General features: G+C 49.7%; 7 protein-coding genes across 7 annotated transcripts; 5 read left to right on the plus strand and 2 right to left on the minus strand.

Annotated features, from left to right (window-relative positions):
* Positions 1 to 3380: 3380 nt before the first annotated feature.
* Positions 3381 to 4168, plus strand: B0J16DRAFT_341292 (uncharacterized protein). Its single transcript, XM_046127802.1, has 2 exons — positions 3381 to 3857; positions 3912 to 4168. The coding sequence occupies exon 1, from the start codon at positions 3416 to 3418 to the stop codon at positions 3731 to 3733; it is 318 nt and encodes a 105-aa protein (XP_045982931.1). The 5' UTR covers positions 3381 to 3415; the 3' UTR covers positions 3734 to 3857; positions 3912 to 4168.
* Positions 4169 to 6619: 2451 nt separating this feature from the next.
* B0J16DRAFT_384353 (S-adenosyl-L-methionine-dependent methyltransferase) lies at positions 6620 to 7713 on the plus strand (the record flags this gene model as incomplete). The annotated part of the gene is made up of 4 exons (XM_046131415.1): positions 6620 to 6657; positions 6801 to 6945; positions 7012 to 7098; positions 7174 to 7713. 4 exons carry the CDS (start codon positions 6620 to 6622, stop codon positions 7711 to 7713), a joined length of 810 nt encoding a protein of 269 aa, XP_045982932.1.
* A 1052-nt stretch (positions 7714 to 8765) lies between these two features.
* B0J16DRAFT_127657 (histidine phosphatase superfamily) lies at positions 8766 to 10206 on the minus strand. The gene is made up of 5 exons (XM_046121721.1): positions 9899 to 10206; positions 9442 to 9705; positions 9139 to 9357; positions 8913 to 9084; positions 8766 to 8857 (listed from the first exon to the last, which is right to left on the minus strand). Exons 1-4 carry the CDS (start codon positions 10075 to 10077, stop codon positions 9003 to 9005), a joined length of 744 nt encoding a protein of 247 aa, XP_045982933.1. The 5' UTR covers positions 10078 to 10206; the 3' UTR covers positions 8766 to 8857; positions 8913 to 9002.
* An 878-nt stretch (positions 10207 to 11084) lies between these two features.
* On the plus strand, positions 11085 to 12002 carry B0J16DRAFT_127695 (uncharacterized protein). The gene is made up of 2 exons (XM_046121722.1): positions 11085 to 11593; positions 11647 to 12002. The coding sequence occupies exons 1-2, from the start codon at positions 11465 to 11467 to the stop codon at positions 11818 to 11820; spliced, it is 303 nt and encodes a 100-aa protein (XP_045982934.1). The 5' UTR covers positions 11085 to 11464; the 3' UTR covers positions 11821 to 12002.
* A 27-nt stretch (positions 12003 to 12029) lies between these two features.
* On the minus strand, positions 12030 to 14146 carry B0J16DRAFT_362759 (uncharacterized protein). Its single transcript, XM_046129831.1, has 2 exons — positions 13924 to 14146; positions 12030 to 13857 (listed from the first exon to the last, which is right to left on the minus strand). Exons 1-2 carry the CDS (start codon positions 13937 to 13939, stop codon positions 12185 to 12187), a joined length of 1689 nt encoding a protein of 562 aa, XP_045982935.1. The 5' UTR covers positions 13940 to 14146; the 3' UTR covers positions 12030 to 12184.
* A 138-nt stretch (positions 14147 to 14284) lies between these two features.
* On the plus strand, positions 14285 to 15712 carry B0J16DRAFT_341304 (uncharacterized protein). Its single transcript, XM_046127803.1, has 5 exons — positions 14285 to 14494; positions 14555 to 14881; positions 14942 to 15067; positions 15118 to 15162; positions 15223 to 15712. The coding sequence occupies exons 1-5, from the start codon at positions 14492 to 14494 to the stop codon at positions 15229 to 15231; spliced, it is 510 nt and encodes a 169-aa protein (XP_045982936.1). The 5' UTR covers positions 14285 to 14491; the 3' UTR covers positions 15232 to 15712.
* Positions 15713 to 17608: 1896 nt separating this feature from the next.
* On the plus strand, positions 17609 to 19790 carry B0J16DRAFT_127735 (uncharacterized protein). The gene is made up of 2 exons (XM_046121724.1): positions 17609 to 18357; positions 18407 to 19790. Exons 1-2 carry the CDS (start codon positions 17713 to 17715, stop codon positions 19448 to 19450), a joined length of 1689 nt encoding a protein of 562 aa, XP_045982937.1. The 5' UTR covers positions 17609 to 17712; the 3' UTR covers positions 19451 to 19790.
* Positions 19791 to 19922: the final 132 nt, after the last annotated feature.

Below are 19922 nucleotides of genomic sequence, written 5' to 3' on the forward strand. Positions count from 1 at the left end.
ACAAATTAGTACGGATACTATCACCGCCACATTAGAATTTGCTGCGGATGACCATAAATGGGTTGCTTTTGGAACGACCTTGCTTGCTCATTATGCCGGCTGGGAATAAGCGAGTATTGTGGATGGCATCCATGGGAAACTGGCTGACTGCTCATTCCGATTCCGGAGTCGACGGCCAACCTAAAGAATACTGTAATGTGATGCAGACCGACAGGTCAAATCTCCTGTCATGACAAGCCTGGGGTTAGACTCAGCTATTGGCCAGCCGGTCACCAGACCACACCGAATAGTTGGATGCTGGATCGTTATGTGTCTCCATCACCCGTAGCCCGTTGCGTGTCACGAACGCTCACTGTGGAGTAGGCTCCGGTTCTCTGGAAACCGGAATGGGATTTTGGCGCTATTAGGGACGGTGCTTGTTCCAGCAAATTACGCCCAACCAATCAGAGCCTCAAGGGTTCTCTTCATCCCTAGCCACATCCAAGGCACGGGAGCGGCGGCCTTTGGGGCTTCTTTAGCTTTGAGCAATGAAAGTCTGTTTTTGAAGGGGGTGTATTCGTGAAAGCTGCGCTTGCGGAGCTTCGAAAAAGTCTACTGGCACTCACCAGCTGAAAACTGCTGCCACGGCTGGTGGAACAAATGACTGGAGACAAAGCGGGATGCGACTGCAGGGCAATTGCATCCTTCGTAGCAACATCGAGCATCAGGGTCATGGGAGGGGATGGGCTAGCAGGTCGCTTGCGTCAGACTGGTGGTATCCATGATGCTCAGAAGGCCAAAAGCCTAAAACACTCGTTAAGCACGGCTGGGGGATTGGGGTTCTGGAAACAGGAACCCGCCACGCCAGCGTGGCCTGGTCATACTCAGGCCGCCCACAGAGAAGGCTCCTCCCGTCCCGTGTACTATGTACGCCCAAACCCTCCTTCATCATATAGTTCGCTCTCCCTATTCGCCAATTGTGCGATTTTTTCTATGATGACCTTGTCGAACAATGCCAACCAGCGATGCACGATGTTACGCTTTCGCTTGCTCGTGCAGGACGATATGCATCTTCAATACGTGCAGGATGTCCGAAACCCACACATTCGTTGGTGGTTGGTAGGCTGTGCTGGCGGGGATGGAGACACGCAGCCTTTGCCATAACTGGGTTGTTGACCGCCAGACAAGAGTAGGGAGCTTTTATGTTGGTCAACGTCGTTGTTGATAATCCATGCATTTGTTTTTTACATCGACAAGGCCGCGGGACGTTGACAAACTCGGCTAAATTATCCAGCGTACGTGGACAATCACTGGCCACTCTTGCCTGTAATAATAGGGTTGAAGTGCATGGGGAGGATCATTGTCGTATTATCACCTATCAGTCAATTCGTGATAGTAGAAAAAGACCGAAGAGCGGCGATCCAGGTCAGCTAGAAATTCTCGTCCATATTAACCGACCATGGGCACGAGCTGTAAGTTCCCGATTCAATTGTCGGTAAGCAAGAGACGGGTTGCACGCTTCATAATGCGGTTTAATATGGCTGGCAAGGAGCGTTTAAGCTGACGCATTGGCTGTTTGCCGGTGGGCCTGGGGTGGTCTGAGCCATACGGGGCATGCGGCTTCTAGGTGCGCGTCGGGCCGCAAGGGCTATCCCGCCTAGGAAGGGAAGGGGTTTGAAGGGAGATAATTTTGGCCAACCCGGCAAGCCGCGTCAAGTCTGCTTCACGTGAAAGGAATCCAGGACCTCCTTGAATGGGCAGGAGCTGCAGCTCGGTAGCCTGTTGTCCGGTGAGGGATGCGACCCATCGATAACGAATTGCTGACATGGGGCAAAGCTTGGTTGCAATATGCCTCCTCAGGGGGGCGTTATTATGTGTCCAGCCTTGTCGTATGCTCTGGAATTCTAGCAGTCCACCGTATGCCAGTCGCCCAGAGTTGATGCTCAGCCTGCAGCAAGTGTGATGCGCTAATAGATCCTGGCGATGTGTAGTGTAGGGGGCAGGGTGTGCATTGACACGACGCAGCTATCTGGAAGTAGAAGTTAATGTTTGCATAACTACGTCCACCGACACGACCTACATACTGCGATGAGTTGTGATCGTTCTATTAACACTCTCAAAATCCATGTATTTGGCCATATGAAGATCATGAGGAAGGTGTTGTCGCTATGGAACTGTGTACTTACCAACCTGAACTGTGAGCTCAGTCGAGCGGAGCTGTTGAAACCCCTGTCTGGGAACATGCCCCAGCTCACGAGAGGTACTGTAATGTAGCGCAAACTGGCCTATCAAACCCCAGCCCTTGTGCTCGCCAGTCTGTTCTTAACTTCTTTTTGGTGTCTCCAAAGGTGATCAGAGATCGGCCGAACGTCAAGTAACTAGAAACGGTCTCTGTATCCGTGATTGAAGTGAAGAACCCCCAAGCGGTGAGTGGTTCTGTACTTGATGGCCAGTCGTAGGGTCTGTATGACCATTGTAAGAAGACTGCATATGGCGATCTGCTCCCCTCGGTGTTTCTGATCTCTGCATAGGTAAGCACTCACATGACCAAGACGAGCTGCAGCGACAGGGAGTATCGAAGTGGTCGGACATTGACAAGTCAAATTGGTGCAGATTCCCGCATTCAGAACCTTTCCAGAAACGCGACAAGATGATATTAGCAATGGAATGGATAATGTACCGCGTTTAACTTAGGGGTACATCCATGGCTGATCGCCATCGTCGCCTTCTGTTGGCGACTTTTGGGTCCAGAAAGAACGGCGAAGGACCACAAACCGGTACGCAGCTAAGCGAAGCGCGACGGTGCAGCCCGTGAAGATAGACAGGCAAGTGAGGTTCTGGATAACTCGAGTTGTGCGATAAAAATTAATATTCGTGAAAGTTGCAACCTTAATAAGTTGGCATGAGGAGAGGCTGACACAGGACTGGCCTAGCCTAGAGGTAGGTAGGTAGTGGCAGAAAAAGTGTTCTCTAAAGCTTGGGTCGCCAAAATAAAGTAGCCTGGCTGTTGCTTTGAACTCGCATAAAGTGACCAAATTATTTCATCTCTTGAGCTCACGTTTTCTGACACTCTGATGTTACCTAGACGAAGTGTGAGTTAGTACCTAGAGAATCGCGCTCGCCCGTCCGTACGTGGTGGGAGTAACAATTTGGGAAAGAACGTTTGATTTCTACGCCAACTGCCACCTACCAATTGTTCGCTGGGATCAACTTCTCTGTATAGCACCTGCCGCGGATAATCTAACCATCTTTACAAATCTATTTCTTACACTCAAAATCTCTTTGTGAGTTCTTTATATAATTAACTCTCGGCGCCTGCCACATTCTCCGCATTTGCGTATTTGACAGAGACATTTCATTCTCTCTGCTTTGCTAAATGTGAAAGGCGCTTTTTCGTGGTTTTTTTTCCTTCTTCTTATTCTTCTTCTTTCTTCTTATGATTTCCTCTCTTTTCTTTTTCTTTTTCTTTTTTCACCCGTGCAAAATCGCAACGCCCCGTCCTACGAAGACACAGATACCAGTTACAGTACCTATACCTATCAAGATTCTCCACGATCAAGGTCTAGGCCGTTTGGTTAAGGATAAGAGCGATGGCTCACGACCGCCCCGTACTGGAGTAACTTGCAGTTATAAAAGAACGATACCAGGACGTTATATCAAATCAACATTCCCAAGAAATTCAGCTGCGAAAAGGACGTTCTGCGATTCCCTTGCAACTAGGGGTATAAAGAAGGAATTTGACCGACGAGGATAGGGGATGATGACCTTGAGAGGGATTAAAGCAATGCTTTGACGGCTTCTCATGCGGGTTTAGTGCACGGCCATGTCATGTCATTTCATTGATTGGCGCGATGCATACCTCACCACCACACGGGGAGGTAGGCAGGCCAAAGCAAAATAGATGGCCAATGCTGACCTGACCTACGAGACAGTTGTATGATACGCACGACAAAAAAAAACAAAAACTAGCAAGTGAGACCTTCCCTCTGCAGTACAGCACAGCACAGCAATGTACTGTACTGTACAAACATGGACAAGGGAGCGGGCCTGGCACTGCGACCAAAATGGATTACATGACGCCCACAAGTACAATTTACAATGCTACACTCCATGGTGCCGCAATACTGCATCATAACTATGTATCCGTATCCGTACAGGCTGTTTGTATTAACCAGAAAACCTGGGGTTGGTTGATGTCAAGATTGACATGGCGGCAGCTTGCGCTTGCACTTGCACACACGCCATGCTCGCTTGTCACAATCTGAACTCCATCCCAGAGACCCACTACGATTGGCCGGCTCAGTCAAGGCTCGGTCCGCCAATCGCACACGTCGAACTACTGTCACGTGAGACAAAGCTCATGCGGAAGACCCCTGCGGGCTCGGGTAGGCTGCATGTCTCCCGCTTTCAGTCCCAGTTTTACTCGGGTGCCGTGGCTTTAATAGTCGGGCCGCCATACCTTAATAAGACAGGCGAGGTTACCGTGTCATTTTATTGCCCGTCGACTTGCGACATTGATGTGAAGGGGGGGTCTATCAAAAGAAAACAAAAGAAAACAGAAGAAAAGGGGAAACAAAAGCCACATACAAGACATGATCAGTCATATTTGTTTCTTGATTTGGATCAAACTTGGCGTGTCCCAAACGTCTGGCTGCCGGGCCGCAAAAAGCACTGCATGCAGAACGCGAGTTTTCATTCAGCAAGGGAGACCAAAAATGAAAAAGATGAAAAAGAAAAGAAGAGCAAGAAAACAACCAACTTACCTGGGCCTTGTAAGGATTAACAGCAGTTGCAGTTGAGTCCATCCATCAAAGCCTGCCACGTCGCAATTTTACGGCGCGGCACGGTCGCTGGTCACCTTGCGCCATCCCGGGCTCCATGCATGTCATCCTACGCCGCCAACTAAGTACAGTAACTCCGTGCTGTCTGTACATGTACCGTATGGATTGTACCGTACCTACGGCATCTCCTGTACAGTGTGAATTTTTGTACCGGGGTATGCGCATGAGCCGATTTCTTTTCCAATACTGGAAGAGAACCCGCCGTCAGCCAGCCCCTTGTTGAGACCCCTGGTCGGCAGACAAGAATGTCCATTAATTAATTAATTATTCTTTTGCATCAGCTCACGGTCTTGCTGCGACTTGTCAATCTCATCTCATCTTATGACAAAATCTGATACAAAAGCATAAGAACGAGATGCTTCTCATCCACGCCGTCTGTACGCGGCGCTCCAGAACAAGACTGCAAAAAGCAAGTGCAATGCTGTGTACAGGTACTCGATCTTCCGCACCACGAGACCTCGCCTCCATGCACGGCAGCCTGCAGGCTGAAGAGTGCGCGTTGGCCTTGCCTAGAGTACCATTTATTGTACGATGAGGCAGGCCCCCTTGCGCGAAAACACGCCCCAAATTCATGCTTGTTTGCTTTGTTGAGTGTACCTCGCGTTTTGATATTGCAGCATGCGTCTTGAGGCTTTGTCGTAGCCCTACTACTCGACCTGAGAAGTGCGCTCTCAATATCTGCACGGCATATTCATCGTCTGAGCCAGCCCTCGTGGGCTTGAACCCACGCTTAGGGGCTCAACAGGTATCCGGTGATACCAGATAGAAGGCAGTGCCGAATGGTGACGAGCCTTCGGCCACTGTAATCCTGAAATTGTTGGAACCCAGAGCGCCGTGATATGATCATGGTGACAAGATGGACGACAAGACTCATGAGACGGTGATTCTTGTTCCTAAGTCGCCTTTAAGTAAAGTCCTTGGTTTAATCTCAACATGACCATCTTGCTCACTTGCTTTGCTATTAGCTACTCAGGTTTTAGTACAATAGTGTTGAAATTATCCCTTGCAGATTCGGCGATCAAGGTTGAGCATGATGAACCTCCCGGGCTTTGCGCACACCAAGGCTCTATCTCTATCACTCGTGAAATCAACGCGCAGGGCGCTGTACGCAAACGACATATGTACGGCTACACCCGGATGTGACAATCTGGGTGGTTGCATTTACACAGGTACCGGTACTATTTGTGCCGTCCCATCCCATGCACCAACCGTTGGCGGACCGGCGCGCTCGTGCAGCCGTAAGGATTATCCGCAACTCGATTGTGATCTGAGCCAGCCGTCACTTTATCCAGTCAATTGATTGAGTTATGGGCATTGTAGAGGACTGCGTTGCACAATTCATTGCATGACATGGAAGTTGAGAGATCTGATTGATATCCTATCGATTCCGGCTACGAATGGGTGCACCATGATACAGGTATAGTTACAGGTACAGCGCAGGGGCATCAAGGGCGCTAGGTACGGTATCTGTATTTTGTTTACTCTCGGGGACTTCAGATGCGGGGCCTTTTCTTTCCCTCCAAGTTGGATCGCGGAGATATCCAATACCTTCCTTGCCTTACTCATAAGTCTGCGACACGACGTAACTGCCCGAAAACTCCCCGCTCCAGTTTGTATAAGATGGCCGAACTGGACAGACCACAGATGTTTGTCTAACAAGGCAGCAACCAAATTTGACTTTGTGAAACCACAATCCATCTCTCAAGAAGCACAAGTTTGTTTTTATGAGACAGCACTTGTTTCTTGTCTTGCACAACCTGGCCTCTATTGCATTTGGCACCAACAACAATCTTGTTACAATGACTGATATCGTATCCGAGAACCAGGCTTACTTTGGGTAAGTAAAGACCCTTTTCGCACATCTGGGGGGGTTTGACTTGACCATGGAAACGCGGATCGGTACACGGGCTTGATGCCATCATGTGTTGTGCTGTGCTGCGCGGTTCAGTACATTTGATCGCTAATGCGGTGCAATCACAGCAAGATCGCCAACGAGTACGACCAACGCAATGCCGACGCGATCGTGCATCTAGAGCGCCTTATCCAGGAGAGGATCCCCTTGATTGGCTTCAAGCAAGGAGGCAGATTGCTGGACTACGCGTGTGGTACTGGCATGTTGTCAAGGGTGAGTAGTTCTTGTATAATAAAAAACGACTGCAATAACTGAGTACAAGCTAACGATGCGCTACAGGTGCTGGCACAGCATATAAATGAGGCTATTGGCATTGACCTTTCTGAGGATATGGTTGGTGTGTATAACGCTCAAGCTCAAGATCAAGTCAGTGACACCCTCCAACAGAGACTGCAAGCTGTCTGTCGCTGAACATTCTGGACATATCCTGACAAGACGCAGGGCTCTTCTCGACAAGCCTATCAGGGCAACTTGGCTGATCCCACAGATGCCTCTCCTGCACCCTTCGCAGACGCCAAATTCTTCGACTTTGACGTTGCAGGCGTAGGACTTGGCTTTCATCACTTTGATAAGCCCGATCTGGCATCCAAAAGACTGGCTGAACGCCTCAAGCCTGGAGGTGTACTCTTCATTATAGATTTTGTCGCTCACAAGATAGATCCCAAAGATGCTGCAAAGCGTGGTATTGCACACCATGGCTTCTCAGAGGGACAGATCAAGGATATGTTTGAGGACGCTGGTCTTACGGACTTTGTTTACCAAGAGCTCCCAGAGCCCATTACGTTTAACGATCCGATGGGCCACAGACATGGACATGTACATGGACATGGTCACAGTCACGGATCTGGTACTGGACATAATGGTGATCACATGGGCGATAAACATGAGCATGCAGAAGGGCATGGTCATGGGCATGGGCAGAACAAGAGTCATTCTATGACCAAACAAGTATTTATCGCCAGGGCATCAAAGCTCCGATGAGCTTATAGGTGTACCTATACGATGCAATCGAAGGCACTTGATTTGGAGGACTCTGAAATCTAGCGATTTAATAGGTCAGACAACGTCTCAATGCTATGTTTTCTCACTCAATAGGCTTGGAGGTTCAGCTACTGCAGTAGTATTCTACTTCGTTAGGGCCGGTCCAACAATCTTGATACCGTCGTAAGAGCCTAGCACTGTACCCTACAATGCAGGTGACAGTGTGTTGTCCTCCAATTATCCATGTGTAGGGAAGCTAACGCCTCGTGCGATCGTCTATGTACATGACAGTACATCACCACCGGGCACTGGAATGACATCTGCACTCAATCTCGTATCTCAAACCCAATTGCAATCCAGAAACGGTCTAACTTATTCAGAAGTCCGGTCATGGTATGGAAATACGGCCGGTTATGCTTGGAGGCTACTACCAGTCCGGCGGGTGTTGTACAGCTCTTGCTCTGCTAAGTTGTAGTACATAGACCCAAGTCAATATTTGAATAACCTCACTTCTGAGTAGCCCCGTGGTACACCCTTCCTCCAGCTGGCACGTCCCGTTCCGCTCTTACAGTCTGCCGAGAAAAGTTTGTTCATGATGCGGCGTGCGAACATTCTTCATCCGGCAATAGCCAAGATACTTTTGCTATCGAGGGATGCGGTGAACTATGCTTGGCACATTACTCTGCGTAAGCTATGCGAAATTAGACTTGACGTCTTAGAGCTGAGAGGACAGACTCCAGAAGGAGGGAGGCACTGGCTCGTCCGGTGCGGCGCGATCCGGTGTCTGGGAATGAGAGAGGGATGTCATGTGCGTGCCGCTCTTTTCAGCCTCATCCGTGCTTCCAGAACGCCCACTCACGGGGGCGACTGAGTTGTGCGACGAGGCGTTGTGCTATCATAGCGTTTCGCTACACGCCCGTCATTACAGTGGCATGCGGGTTGATGAATAAAGGGCGGAAGTGAAACACATTCGAATGTTGAAGGCGGTCACACCGAACGGAGGTTTAGTCATTTCCGTCAACAACGCCAGCATAAGTACAGTAGGTCCTCTATCTCGAGACCTGGCGTTGTCTGTGCGAGGCCAGCTTCGATTCTTGAAACATTTGTTGGTGGTGGAATGACTGAGGTAATGTTATGTTAGGGTCTGATCGTTGGGAGATTAGGTATTGCCATCTCCGGACTAGGTTGACTTGGCTTACGGTTGGTGCAGGCGATCTCAAAGAAAACATATCATTAAACGACTGGCTCTATAGTCTAGTAATCTATCAATTGTTAGGGCATTGAGATGGCTAATTATCTTGGCCGTCAAGTTCAACCACAAAAGCACCACCCAGCACGAGAGCTGGCTCTTCAATTCTATGGTGCTCATAGCTATAGCAGCGTTAGCTGAAGCAACAGGTTCGAAATGACCATGCTGTAACTTACCTGAGGGTTCCGACACCGCCTGCTTCCAGCAAAAAGGTTGGGCCTTCGTGTAAAGCGTAGCCGGCCCATCTCATGGCGAAAGCGCGGAGGATGTGTCCATGAGCGACAAGTAAAACGTCGCCACACTGGTTACTTCCCTTGTCCATAGCTGGCTTATGCCATTTCTCCCGAATCTCTTCGATCAATTGGTCGATTCTTCTGGTGACGTCGTTTGGACTCCTAGTTGGAGTGTTAGACTTGGGGAAATTCATTGCTGAAAGATATAATAGTAGTATAGGGTAGGTCGCATGCTGTCGTACTTACTCTCCGCCGGGGCAGCCGTCCTTCCAAATATCCCAGGACCCTTTGATTCCTTGTTCGGCTCTGATTTTGCGAATATCAGGAGATGTGATGCCTTCATAGTCACCATAATCCCATTCCCGGATATATTCAGTTACTTCAACCTCAGCTTCACACTGGAGACCGGTACCATTGGGGGAGCCATGTGGTGTCCACGGAAGAGGGCGGTTCAGCCCAAGGTTGAGCAGCTCAAACGTGCGCTGAGCGCGTCTCCGGGGAGACACATATCTGTAAGACATATCAGCTTGGTCATAGACAGAGTGACGAGGGTGAAAGCAGCGGATAAGTGGTACGGCTAACGAAGCGTATCTATGAGTTGAAGAAACGTATCGACAAGATCAGGATCCAGATGAAAAGCACCAACACACCAGAGCACCGATGCTTGCTCGAAATAGAACAGAAGTAAGGGAGAGTGACTCACATATGAGCGATCTTCTTTGGAGCAATAAGACGATCTGGGCCAACAAGAGCCTTTCCAGTTGCTCTTACACGCTTCTCACCGTTGGCAGTGAGAGGAATATCAGTCAAACCAGTATGGCGACCATCAAGCGACCACTCCGTCTCGCCATGGCGAACAAGGAAAACGCGTGGGGTCGACATGATTTAGTGCTGAGTGATGGGTTGAATAGCTCACTCAAAGCCTGGCCAGAAGAACAGTGAGAAAACCCTCCGGGTTGTGCGGAACTGTCTGACAAGGCCTTGATTGGGTTAACACGATTATTTAAATAAAGGGTAGGAAGATGGTCTAACGGTAATATGGCCTGAGATGGGGGGGATTAAACGAACCACGCTCGAAGGTTCAAGAGTCGGAAGATAACGTTGAACAAAGCAGAAGAGAGGGCCTGCTATTGCTCGCACATGAAAATCGTGTCAAAGATGGAGTATTTTACAAGAAGAGGTTCGAAAGAAACAAAAGAAGAGGAAAAGAGAGCGATGGGGACCAGGAAATATGGAGTATCTCCAATCTTGTTTTTGGTGTTGCGATGGATGGATGGATTACGTTTGAGTGACAAACCCCGCTGTACCATCAGTCAGGGAAGGTCCCCCGGGGGAGGGGCAGTCACCGTCCAACGCATCCCGTCCATGTGCCTCTTAATAATTTGTTTACCAAGACTAGATGGCAGTTGTAATCCAGTGAATGGAGACCGCTTGACGTTTGTAATGGCTGACAGTGGGTAACGCTTAAGGGTATTTCGGGTAATGCAGCTTCTTTTCTTGGAGAATCATTCAGAGCTCGAACAAGCAAGTTGACCGCTTACAGAATGCCGATCGGGAATGGATATTAGGTAGGTGCTTTTACATCGAATGGGTTGGATATACAGCCAGTTGTAGCTTCCATTCTCTTCAATCAGCTCACCTACCCGCCTCGACAGACTCGAGCTCTGAATCAAACTTTCCAATCTTCCTAGAACTCTATCATACCTAGGTACCTAAGCACCCAGGTTTATCCTCTAAAATAAATAGACCTCCTATAAATATCGAAATAATGCCATCAAGAAAAAAACTTGAATTTCTCATCAAATTTCTTTCCTTCGCTTCTCCTGTGACATCAGCGAAACTTCACTCCCCCGCGATGCCCCTCCCCGCTGTAGCTTCAGCTGCATCTTGCTTAGTCAGAACCGTCACTAATCCTATACCTATACCATTGCCAAAGATCCACCCGGCGGTCGCCCCCATCAATCTCCGCGATGCCGACAATTCTTCCTCCGTAATCCGGCACCGGTCCGTCGCCGAAGTTCACCAAGATCCGCCGCCGCCGACTCTTTCAATCGAGCTCAAGATTACCTCTCCCATACTGGAACCACCATCTGTACCTCCGCCGTCACGACGTAGGTTGGGCTCGACGGTGTCCAGAACTTCGATAACAACTTCGGTCTCTTCAAGCTACTCGCCTCGACAGCGTAAAGAGCTTTCAAAGCAGGTCTGGCGGCAGTATTGGTGACGTCTGTGACCCAATCACGCGAAACGGCCTACTATTCAATATACAATGGCTGTTCATCAGTGGACACGGCAGGAAAAGTTCAAACGTGGTGTCTGGGCTGTTGCCTTTGCAGCATGCATTTTTGCCGGAACCATCACCGGCGCACAGCTTAAGACAGATAACGAGAAGAAGGAGGTAGGGAATTGCCCATCACTCTCCTAGGAATTACCTACTAATGATTGGGACAGGCCATTCATGAATTTCGCGCAACCTCACCCAACGAGCAAATCGCTGCCTTGCTTTCTCAAAGAAAGTCTTTAATTTCGCAAAAGGCAGTTCTACAAAGAAAAATGGATGCTTTTGACCTTCGTGTTAAAGAACGCGAAGCTGAAAAAGCAAGAAAGGACAGCGACTCATCATAGCGACGACCTTTGAGTTGATGCTATTGTACTATCATCTTGTAACTCTTATGAATATTGCATTAGAGCCTGGGTACAGGTGTTGGCGTTACTGGGTAGAAACGGGGAGTTGGTATCACTGGAGCAGAGGTTCGTGTGACCAGACATGAAAGATGAGCAAACATGGGCGTGCCAAATATTCTGTCGGTACATCAACAACGTTAAAAGTTATATCTTGTTAATTTGGTGTTTATTTGCTATGCTCTCCCTTACGCCGGGCTGATCATGCCATCTTCCTGTCCTGTTGACTCGACAATTCCCCGCCTGCCTGTGCACAGGTAACGAGACCCTTCTATGTACGCCGTGATCGCCTATTCAATTATCGTGCCTACTCCACAACACCCTCGGCAGAGGGCAAAGGGATGGCACGGTAAAGGAGAATCAGAGCCGAGTGAGACTCACCGCCACCGGCGAGAGTGTCAATTTTCTCGGCTTCCACTTCTGTCACCTTGTCATCGTTGAACCACCACCATTTGCCATCCTCCTCACCCTTCTTGCCAGTCTTGGGGTCAACAGGGGCAGACTTCTTGACGTAAGAAGTGTAGTGCCCGCTGTCTGCGCTGGCACCTTGATGTGTTACAACACCTCTGAGTTCGTAAAGACCAGACTGGTTTGCGCCATCGTCGTTGCGTAGGTCGTGGTTGATAAGTGCATTTAGCTCCTTCTTGGCCTCGATAATAGAAGCGTTTCTCTCAGCCTCGATATCGGCATCCGTTTTGTACGTTTCGCCCTCCTCACCCATGACGGTGTCTCCATCCGCTGATTTCTTAGCGTCCTCCTTCTTCTCCTTCTCGGTAGGGAGACCAGCACCGCCAGGAATATCGCCAACATCTTGGTCGTGCGTCTTCTTACGTCGCTTGCGAGCACGCTCAATATCCTCCTCGTCCTTGCGAATCTCGCGAACCTTGTCGCGCACAGGAATGAGAGCGTTCTTCAGCTCATCGGAACAGAACTCCACAATGTCGAGCTCCTTTGGGAAAGTGACCTTTCGCATAATCTTGGCCTTTTTCTGCGTCTCGCGCTTCCAGAAGAAGCGCACAAAGTGCACAGTCAAGTATTTAGGAGCACGAGAAATCTTGGAAGTCTTGGTGTAGGTGGCATCGCGGCCTAGAACGTCCGACTTTTTCTCAATCTTCTCCTTCAGTGCGGCAAGAATACCGTCTCGCAGATGGTTCGTAGAGCTATCGATGTGGCAGTTGAGCTTGGCGAAGCCCTCTTTGTTAATGATGGGCTGTTCGCCCCCGTTGCGAGCTTCTTCCTCATCGCACTCCATTACCGAAGAAAATTCACCGGACATGTACTTTTCCACAAAGGATGACTCGGGCGTGCTCTCGCCACCCGTGATTCGGAGCTTCTGGTTAAGTTGCTGCACAATCTGTGACCAAGCCTCCTCTGCGTCCTGCTGGGCATACCCTTGTCCTGTCTTGGACTTTTCCGCAAATTGAGGGAACACGGCTCGTAGAGCGCTCAGGAAGTTCATAGGAGGAAAAGAATCTTGTGTTTCTCCCATCCTCTTGTACAGGTTGGAGAGTTGAGATGCAAGGTCCATGTTGGGGCCTGTCATGACGAAGTTGCTGCTGCTGCCACTGTCGGGACTGTACTTGACTAGAGCATCTTGAAGTTCGGGAATCAAGCGGAGAGTCTGAAGGGTTGAATTAAGATAGCATGTGTTTCCGAGGTTGATGAGACCCGCAGGGGTCGCACCAACTTGTTGGGCTTGCTCGGCCTCCGTCATGTCCTCGACAAACTTGATGGCCTCCTTTGGTCGAACAAGGTCGCCACCTCCTGCACTTGGAGTGCCCATCATCATGATGACCTGGCCAGGCTTCAGGCCGAGCTTGCTCATGTCGGCATCATCCTTGAGCTGGCCACCCTTAATCAAGATCTTTTGACGTTCAGGTTCCACATTGGTCAAGCTGAACATTTGGAGCTTGAAGTCCTCGCCGGTGGAGCTGGGATCGACCTCGACATCGTGTTTTTTGCCCTGGTGTTTTACCACGACTGGCGGAGGTTAGCAGTTGTTTCTGCAACGGAGTTGTCGAGGTGCGGCGCAGAGTAATAACTGACCTGAAATGGTCGACATGGTTTTGGTTGACCGGAGCTTGAGTTCGAGGTGGGGTACAGTGAGATTGTGTCGTCGAGGAAAGAGGATGCCGTCTTTTCGCCTTCTTTTCACAAATACCAGGGTTACAAAAAGAGATTGAAATGAAAGAAGGAAGACGAAGGATCAGGATGTCATTCCCGTGCTCGAATGTGTCGTTTGTAAGGGACGAGGCGTAGAAGATGCTAGAGGTGCGTCACCGAGTGGTACCTGGAGGAAGGCGAATCATTAGTGGGGAAAGCGGTGTGCTTCGAGCTGTGGCTAGAGACGAGACAAGCCACAGAGAGCTCTTGAGGGTCAAGCTCTCTCCAAAGTTACCCCATTACAGACGGCCCCACCGGAGAGGGAGACGTCAGGCATTAGGTAGGTAGGTAGCGACGCCTCATTAAGAACTGCGCCTCACGTCGTTGAAGCTCCAACCTCCAACGTCAACATCAACGTCGACCGACCCCGCCGAGCTCCGTATTCTCCGTCAACATCTCGATACGTGCTTCTATCGGACAGTTTAGACCGTCCTAGGACGTGTTTCTCGCCATGGTAGAACCTCATCGTCCTCTTATGGACCTGACCGCAAGCTGACAGCTATCCCCCGCTTAGTCTCAATCCCTCCGACCTTACCTGCAATGCGTACGCAGCAGCTTGACCGCCGCGCTCACCCTATCCAACTTTGCTTCTCAAACTGCCGAGAGACACAATGTCCCTGAGATTGAGGCACAGACATCTCCAGAGGTCCTCCTGCAGCCATTGACAATTGCGCGAAACGAGAACGAGCGTGTCTTAATCGAGCCCAGCATCAACTCTGTTCGCATCAGCATCAAGATCAAGCAAGCCGACGAGATTGAGCATATATTGGTACACAAGTTTACAAGATTCTTGACGCAACGTGCCGAGTCGTTCTTCATTCTGCGGAGGAAACCTATCAAGGTCAGTCACAGGCCCTACCATGTCATGCTATCAACGCACCCCTAACTGACGCTGTTATAGGGCTATGACATTTCTTTCCTGATAACAAACTTCCACACTGAGGAAATGCTGAAGCACAAGCTTGTCGACTTTATCATTCAGTTTATGGAGGAGGTTGACAAGGAGATTTCCGAGATGAAGCTATTCGTGAGTATCAGACCGTAGTGTAATGTCCACTGATACTGACCTTACTCCAGTTGAACGCTCGAGCACGATTCGTAGCCGAGTCTTTCCTTACACCTGTGAGTACCCCGCTAATCAAAGCCGCAGCGGCTTCTTTAGACGATACTGACTATTAACAGTTCGACTAAATCTAAACCCCTCAGCTGGCTTGAGGCTTGGAGTTCGCTATGGAGTTCGCTTTGGAGTAGCGGCTATCGCAACGCTCTTTTGGACAGGCAAAAGCTACCGACCAGGATGGAATTGAACTGGAGAGATCCTGAAGCGAACTTCATGCTGTGGTGAGCAGGAAGGTTTAAGATAACGATATTACCTAGACATAAACTTTACCGACCATACCGAATTGAAATGCGAATCTTTCTGGAAGCAACCATTACTCTTGTTGAAAAGAAACGCCCGTATAATTGGGCAAGGTACACAGGCAGGTAAGCAATGCCTCTATTGAGGCCGGCTGTTGATATAATTCTGTTATTGTGGGTAAAAGGCTGGATTGTCGGAATGGGGCCTGCTTCGTTTTGAGCATCAACCCCTCCATTGTAGACCGAGTATCAATCCCTTAGCTATTATAGTTCACCAGCTTCATTCATTATCATGACCGTAATTTCGTTTGCATTTGCATTTCTGCTGTTGCTTCATGTGTTATTGGGCACTGCTGAACTTATCGGTCCCAACGGCGAACTAATCACTGGCAATGAACTGCTATCCCTCATCTTGTTTTCTAACACTGCCGGTAACTGCCAATCACTGTTAGGAAATCCCGGGAGAAGAACTGCTTTGTTGCCTTGAAGAAACAATCGTTCGCTTGTTTCGCACCCCTGCTTCTTCTTTTTCCAACTCCTTCACAGCTCTCATCTCCCATCTCTTAAACCCTCCGTTTCAGAATCCAGTGCAGCTTTTGACTTCTCGAAAGCAGTCGCTAGACTGATTCAACCTTGTTCTTCTCCGAGCTGCTAACCTCTTGCATCCGCCACCTCTCTATCCTTCAACACCCCTACCCTCTTTCGACCGCACGTATCCTCAAAGCTGCAACCCACAACCGTCACAATCTAGAATACGAGATTGTCACCGCAGACGGACATCGGAGTGACTGTTGCGTGACCTCCAGTGCTGACCTTCCAGTGGTTTTCACCTGGTTACCCCAATCATCCTAGGTATCCCCATCCTCTCACGCATTTGCTGTTTTTTTCTTTCACGTTGCAAATTTGGGATTTTCAGCATTTCAGCCTCCCGCACTACAACGCTAACTTCGAGAAGCAATTCAGGTTCCTAAGCCAAGCGCTTCTTCCCGTTCTTCAAGTCTTAAGCTTTCCCTTCCCCATTCTTCTCCTTTTTATTGCCTCGGCTCTGTTTCTGATTTCGAGCCTCGAGGCGTTGGGGTCATCAGAAACGCACATCTTAGGCACAACCAAGTCATTGCACCAAAAATCCCCTACTCGCCATTTGCTAGCTCTTTTGAGTTGTCTTCATCCTACGCTGTGATCGCTTTATTGCTGCATTCACCTCTGCGAATGCTCTGGTCGTTGAAAGGTTATCAACTGTTTCCCTGATTTCTTCTCTTTTCCCCCTCGACAAACCTTCTGGCCGTCAGAGTTTAAGCATTCCGTTCAGCCTCAACCTCACACTCAAGGCAAACAATTTATCCTAAGCACCAAATCAAAACCCAGTTCCAGTTTACACATCGTCTTGTGTCCCTGATCATACCAGATATTTGAGGGTACATTGTATTAATGGTAAGCTCCTGAATATCCTAGTCAACGCCGACAATTTGTTGATAATATATCCATTTCTAGCCCTGAGACTCAGACATGTCGAATCACTCTGAACAGTTCTTGGGCCAGTCCAACACCCACCATCCCCAGAAGGCCCAAGGAAGTTTCGCCGTCCAGCATCCGGGCCCCCTTTCTTCTAACCCGCCTTTCGGGATCCCTTCTTTCCAACACAGGCCCGGTCTGTCTCCAAACACTTCTGGCTGGAACAATCCCAAGTCTTCTATGCAAGCAAACCTCAACTCGAACTCATGGATGCCCTCGGCTCACCAGTTCCTCAACAATACCCTCCAGGCCAGTGGGTTTGGCGATGTGCAAGCCGGTACGGAAACAATGGGCAAGCTCTCCCATGATGATGGAACTGTATCTAATATCCCCGAGCCACCCGTTGCACCCCCAAATAGCCCTGTGCAGGGTATTTCCCACCTCGCTATCCCGGTTATGCCGCTCGACTCATGTGCTGTGGTCCCTTAGATGGGAGGCCAAGCTCAAGGTACCGGTAACCATATAGTCAATGGCAATGAAGCTGTCAACGTTGCGGTCAACGGACCTGCCCCGGCTCTCACCAGCAACACTCAGTATTTTGTTGCCAACGGCTCTTCACAGCCGATGTCAAGCGGATTCACCCAAGGAATCGCTATCGTTTCGAATGGTGATCTTCAAGGCCTTGGGAGCTCGGGCGTTGCTAACCGACTCCCTCACGGAGCTCAGCTTTATGTAAGTCTACAGTCGTCCTCAAATCCTTATGAGAAATGTTTTAATGTACTTGTCGCTAATTTTGGGAAACTTTAGCCCAGTCGACCCGTCCAGAACACCAGTTCTCACTGTGTCGAACCGACTGGCCTGATGTCTCCTCCCTATGGTCACAGTTCGACAGTCCAACCCGGAAGCCAGCATTCTGCTCGTTCCGAAGCTGCCACTGGCGCTCAGCAGTTCTACACTCCTGTGGCGCCCTCCCAACACCCAAATGGTTCTGGCCTGCCTCAGAGTGTCTCCTTTCACTCTGGCCTCTCCCTAATGAGTCCCGTTCACACTCCTCATCATCTAGGCGGCGAACGCATGAATGGCTCGATCTCTACTCCCAACTCGGGCCCCAATCACCATCTCACTGAACCGCGTAACTACGCGCCCCGAACATCTGGACAGCCAGTTGACAGTTTGCCTCCTCCACGATTCAACTTGGATTTGCAGACCATCCCCGTCGCTCACCATGCCTCACCTCGAGACCCGTTTGGAAGCCCTGAGCGTGTTGAGCCGAGTGCCTTGATTCCATTCCCAAGCCTGCCTCCCCCTGCTGTCCAGCAAGCCATGCTCACTGCTGCGATCTCAGCGCCATTAACCAGCAACAGATCTCACAAGCTATGTGAGCTGACAGGCACCTATTCAGGTCTACCCACTCTGGAAACCGCTATGAGCTCTGACTTTTTTCCATTCATGAGCGGCCCAGGATCTACAAAGCCATCTACTGCTGGCGTTGTTCGCCTCAAGAATGTAAGTTCTCTTTACCATCCTGGTGTTTGTTCTGTTTTAATAGTTCTAGATTCCGTTTTCTACCAAACGTTCCGAAGTTGTTGCCTTCATTGGCCGTAATAGCCGGATGCTGAACGATGGTGACGAGCCCATCCACATCATCATGGACCGGGCCACGTCCAAGACCATGGATGCCTTTGTGGAGTTTGTGACAATGGAGGATGCTATGCGTTGTGCCGAGAAGCACCACCAGTATACTCAGGTTGGCCGTATCAGCCGTTTGGGTGAACGACCTGTCGAGGTCGAGTTGTCGAGCCAAGCTGCTCTTATGCAGGAGCTCTTCCCTCTTGCTCGTGGCGTTTTCTGGGACGGTGCCAACCCCCAGGTCCTTCCCACCAACAACAACGAGCCTTGGGTTAACTTCAAGGGCTTCATCTCTCCTGAGGAGATGGTGATGCTTGTCAAACATGTAGAAGTTCCCCATCGATCACCTTTCTCCAAGGAGTGTCCCCAACGCCCCTATGAGTGTCTCATCAGCACGCTGCGCAAGTTTCCTTGGTATTCCTCGAACCACGTCACGATTGCTCAACGTGGTGCCATGTATAAGGCTACCACCAAGCTTATTCGATTGCTCAGCCGATCTGTTTCACAGCAGGATGACCCCGTCAACCTTAATACTCAGCTTTTCCAGCGTGTCGTGCGAACTGCAATGGATTGCAAGGGTTTTACGATCCTTCAGAAGGACAACATTGCATTCATGGTCCAGATGGACCCCACGGAGCAGCAGCGTCGTCACGAACAGCCTGCAAATGCCAACTCCTGGGTTCATCAGTATGCCATCGCACGCAAACCAGACACACCTCTCGATCTTGTTGACTGGTACATCCGCCTAATTCGTGAGCAGACTACTCGTGACATCCTTGTCCGTCCCATCCACGAGCGTACCTCGATCCAAGAGACGCTTAAGGATACCGATGACTATTGGGGCTACTTCTACTATGAGGTCAGCTATGTCCAGGGGCCTCAATTCGACGAAATGTCTTTAGGCCATTGCGCCTACCTCGAGCTTTCTGCCATCGAGCGAATTCTAGGCCGTGCTCTCGGTTACAACTAAGTGATGAACATCTGGTAGCGCAGTTCTGCTAGCCGACTTCATATCGCTTTTTTCCCTATCTCCATTTCGGGTTTCCTTTTTGTATCTCAGCATTTCACTGCATTTGTTCAGCCGGCGACAGAAAACGCTGGCTCTTTTCCATACCCAAGACCCCACGGGTAAAGGCGTTGAGGTGTCTCGGATCATTACCTCGTCCGCTGTTTCTTGGGCCTCACTCAGCATTTTGTCCACTCGCTTCTCGGGCCAAGGCTAGAGACCCAAGGAAGACGGGAGGAAGAAGAGCTTGCGGCGCAGTAAACACGATTGACTTGATTTCGGGCGGGGATGGATGACTGCCAGGTCTGTATAAAAAGGAGCACCGGCATGATTTGAAGTTAGTTTGGGCTTGTTGCTTGTATTTTCTGGTAATTCTACAGGAAAGAATAAAGAGAAAATAGAAAAACTCTACTGGAAAAATTGAGTGATGTGTGCT

This window comes from Fusarium flagelliforme, assembly GCF_020744385.1.
Source record: "Fusarium flagelliforme strain FIESC 12 MPI-CAGE-AA-0113 chromosome Unknown B0J16scaffold_4, whole genome shotgun sequence".
NCBI classification, from domain to species: Eukaryota; Fungi; Ascomycota; class Sordariomycetes; order Hypocreales; family Nectriaceae; genus Fusarium; species Fusarium flagelliforme.

Excerpts from the sequence above, each read along its gene's own strand:
- B0J16DRAFT_341292 (XM_046127802.1), top strand. The coding sequence starts at position 3,416 with ATGATTTCCTCTCTTTTCTTTTTCTTTTTCTTTTTTCACCCGTGCAAA.
- B0J16DRAFT_127657 (XM_046121721.1), bottom strand. The coding sequence starts at position 10,077 with ATGTCGACCCCACGCGTTTTCCTTGTTCGCCATGGCGAGACGGAGTGG. Across the intron at positions 9,706-9,898 it reads CCAAAGAAGATCGCTCATAT|ATATGTGTCTCCCCGGAGAC; the intron begins GTGAGTCACTCT and ends TATGTCTTACAG. Across the intron at positions 9,085-9,138 it reads GGCGGTGTCGGAACCCTCAG|CTATGAGCACCATAGAATTG; the intron begins GTAAGTTACAGC and ends ACGCTGCTATAG.
- B0J16DRAFT_127695 (XM_046121722.1), top strand. The coding sequence starts at position 11,465 with ATGGCTGTTCATCAGTGGACACGGCAGGAAAAGTTCAAACGTGGTGTC. Across the intron at positions 11,594-11,646 it reads CAGATAACGAGAAGAAGGAG|GCCATTCATGAATTTCGCGC; the intron begins GTAGGGAATTGC and ends TGATTGGGACAG.
- B0J16DRAFT_341304 (XM_046127803.1), top strand. Across the intron at positions 14,882-14,941 it reads TGCGGAGGAAACCTATCAAG|GGCTATGACATTTCTTTCCT; the intron begins GTCAGTCACAGG and ends ACGCTGTTATAG. Across the intron at positions 15,068-15,117 it reads TTTCCGAGATGAAGCTATTC|TTGAACGCTCGAGCACGATT; the intron begins GTGAGTATCAGA and ends ACCTTACTCCAG.
- B0J16DRAFT_127735 (XM_046121724.1), top strand. The coding sequence starts at position 17,713 with ATGTCTCCTCCCTATGGTCACAGTTCGACAGTCCAACCCGGAAGCCAG. Across the intron at positions 18,358-18,406 it reads GCGTTGTTCGCCTCAAGAAT|ATTCCGTTTTCTACCAAACG; the intron begins GTAAGTTCTCTT and ends TAATAGTTCTAG.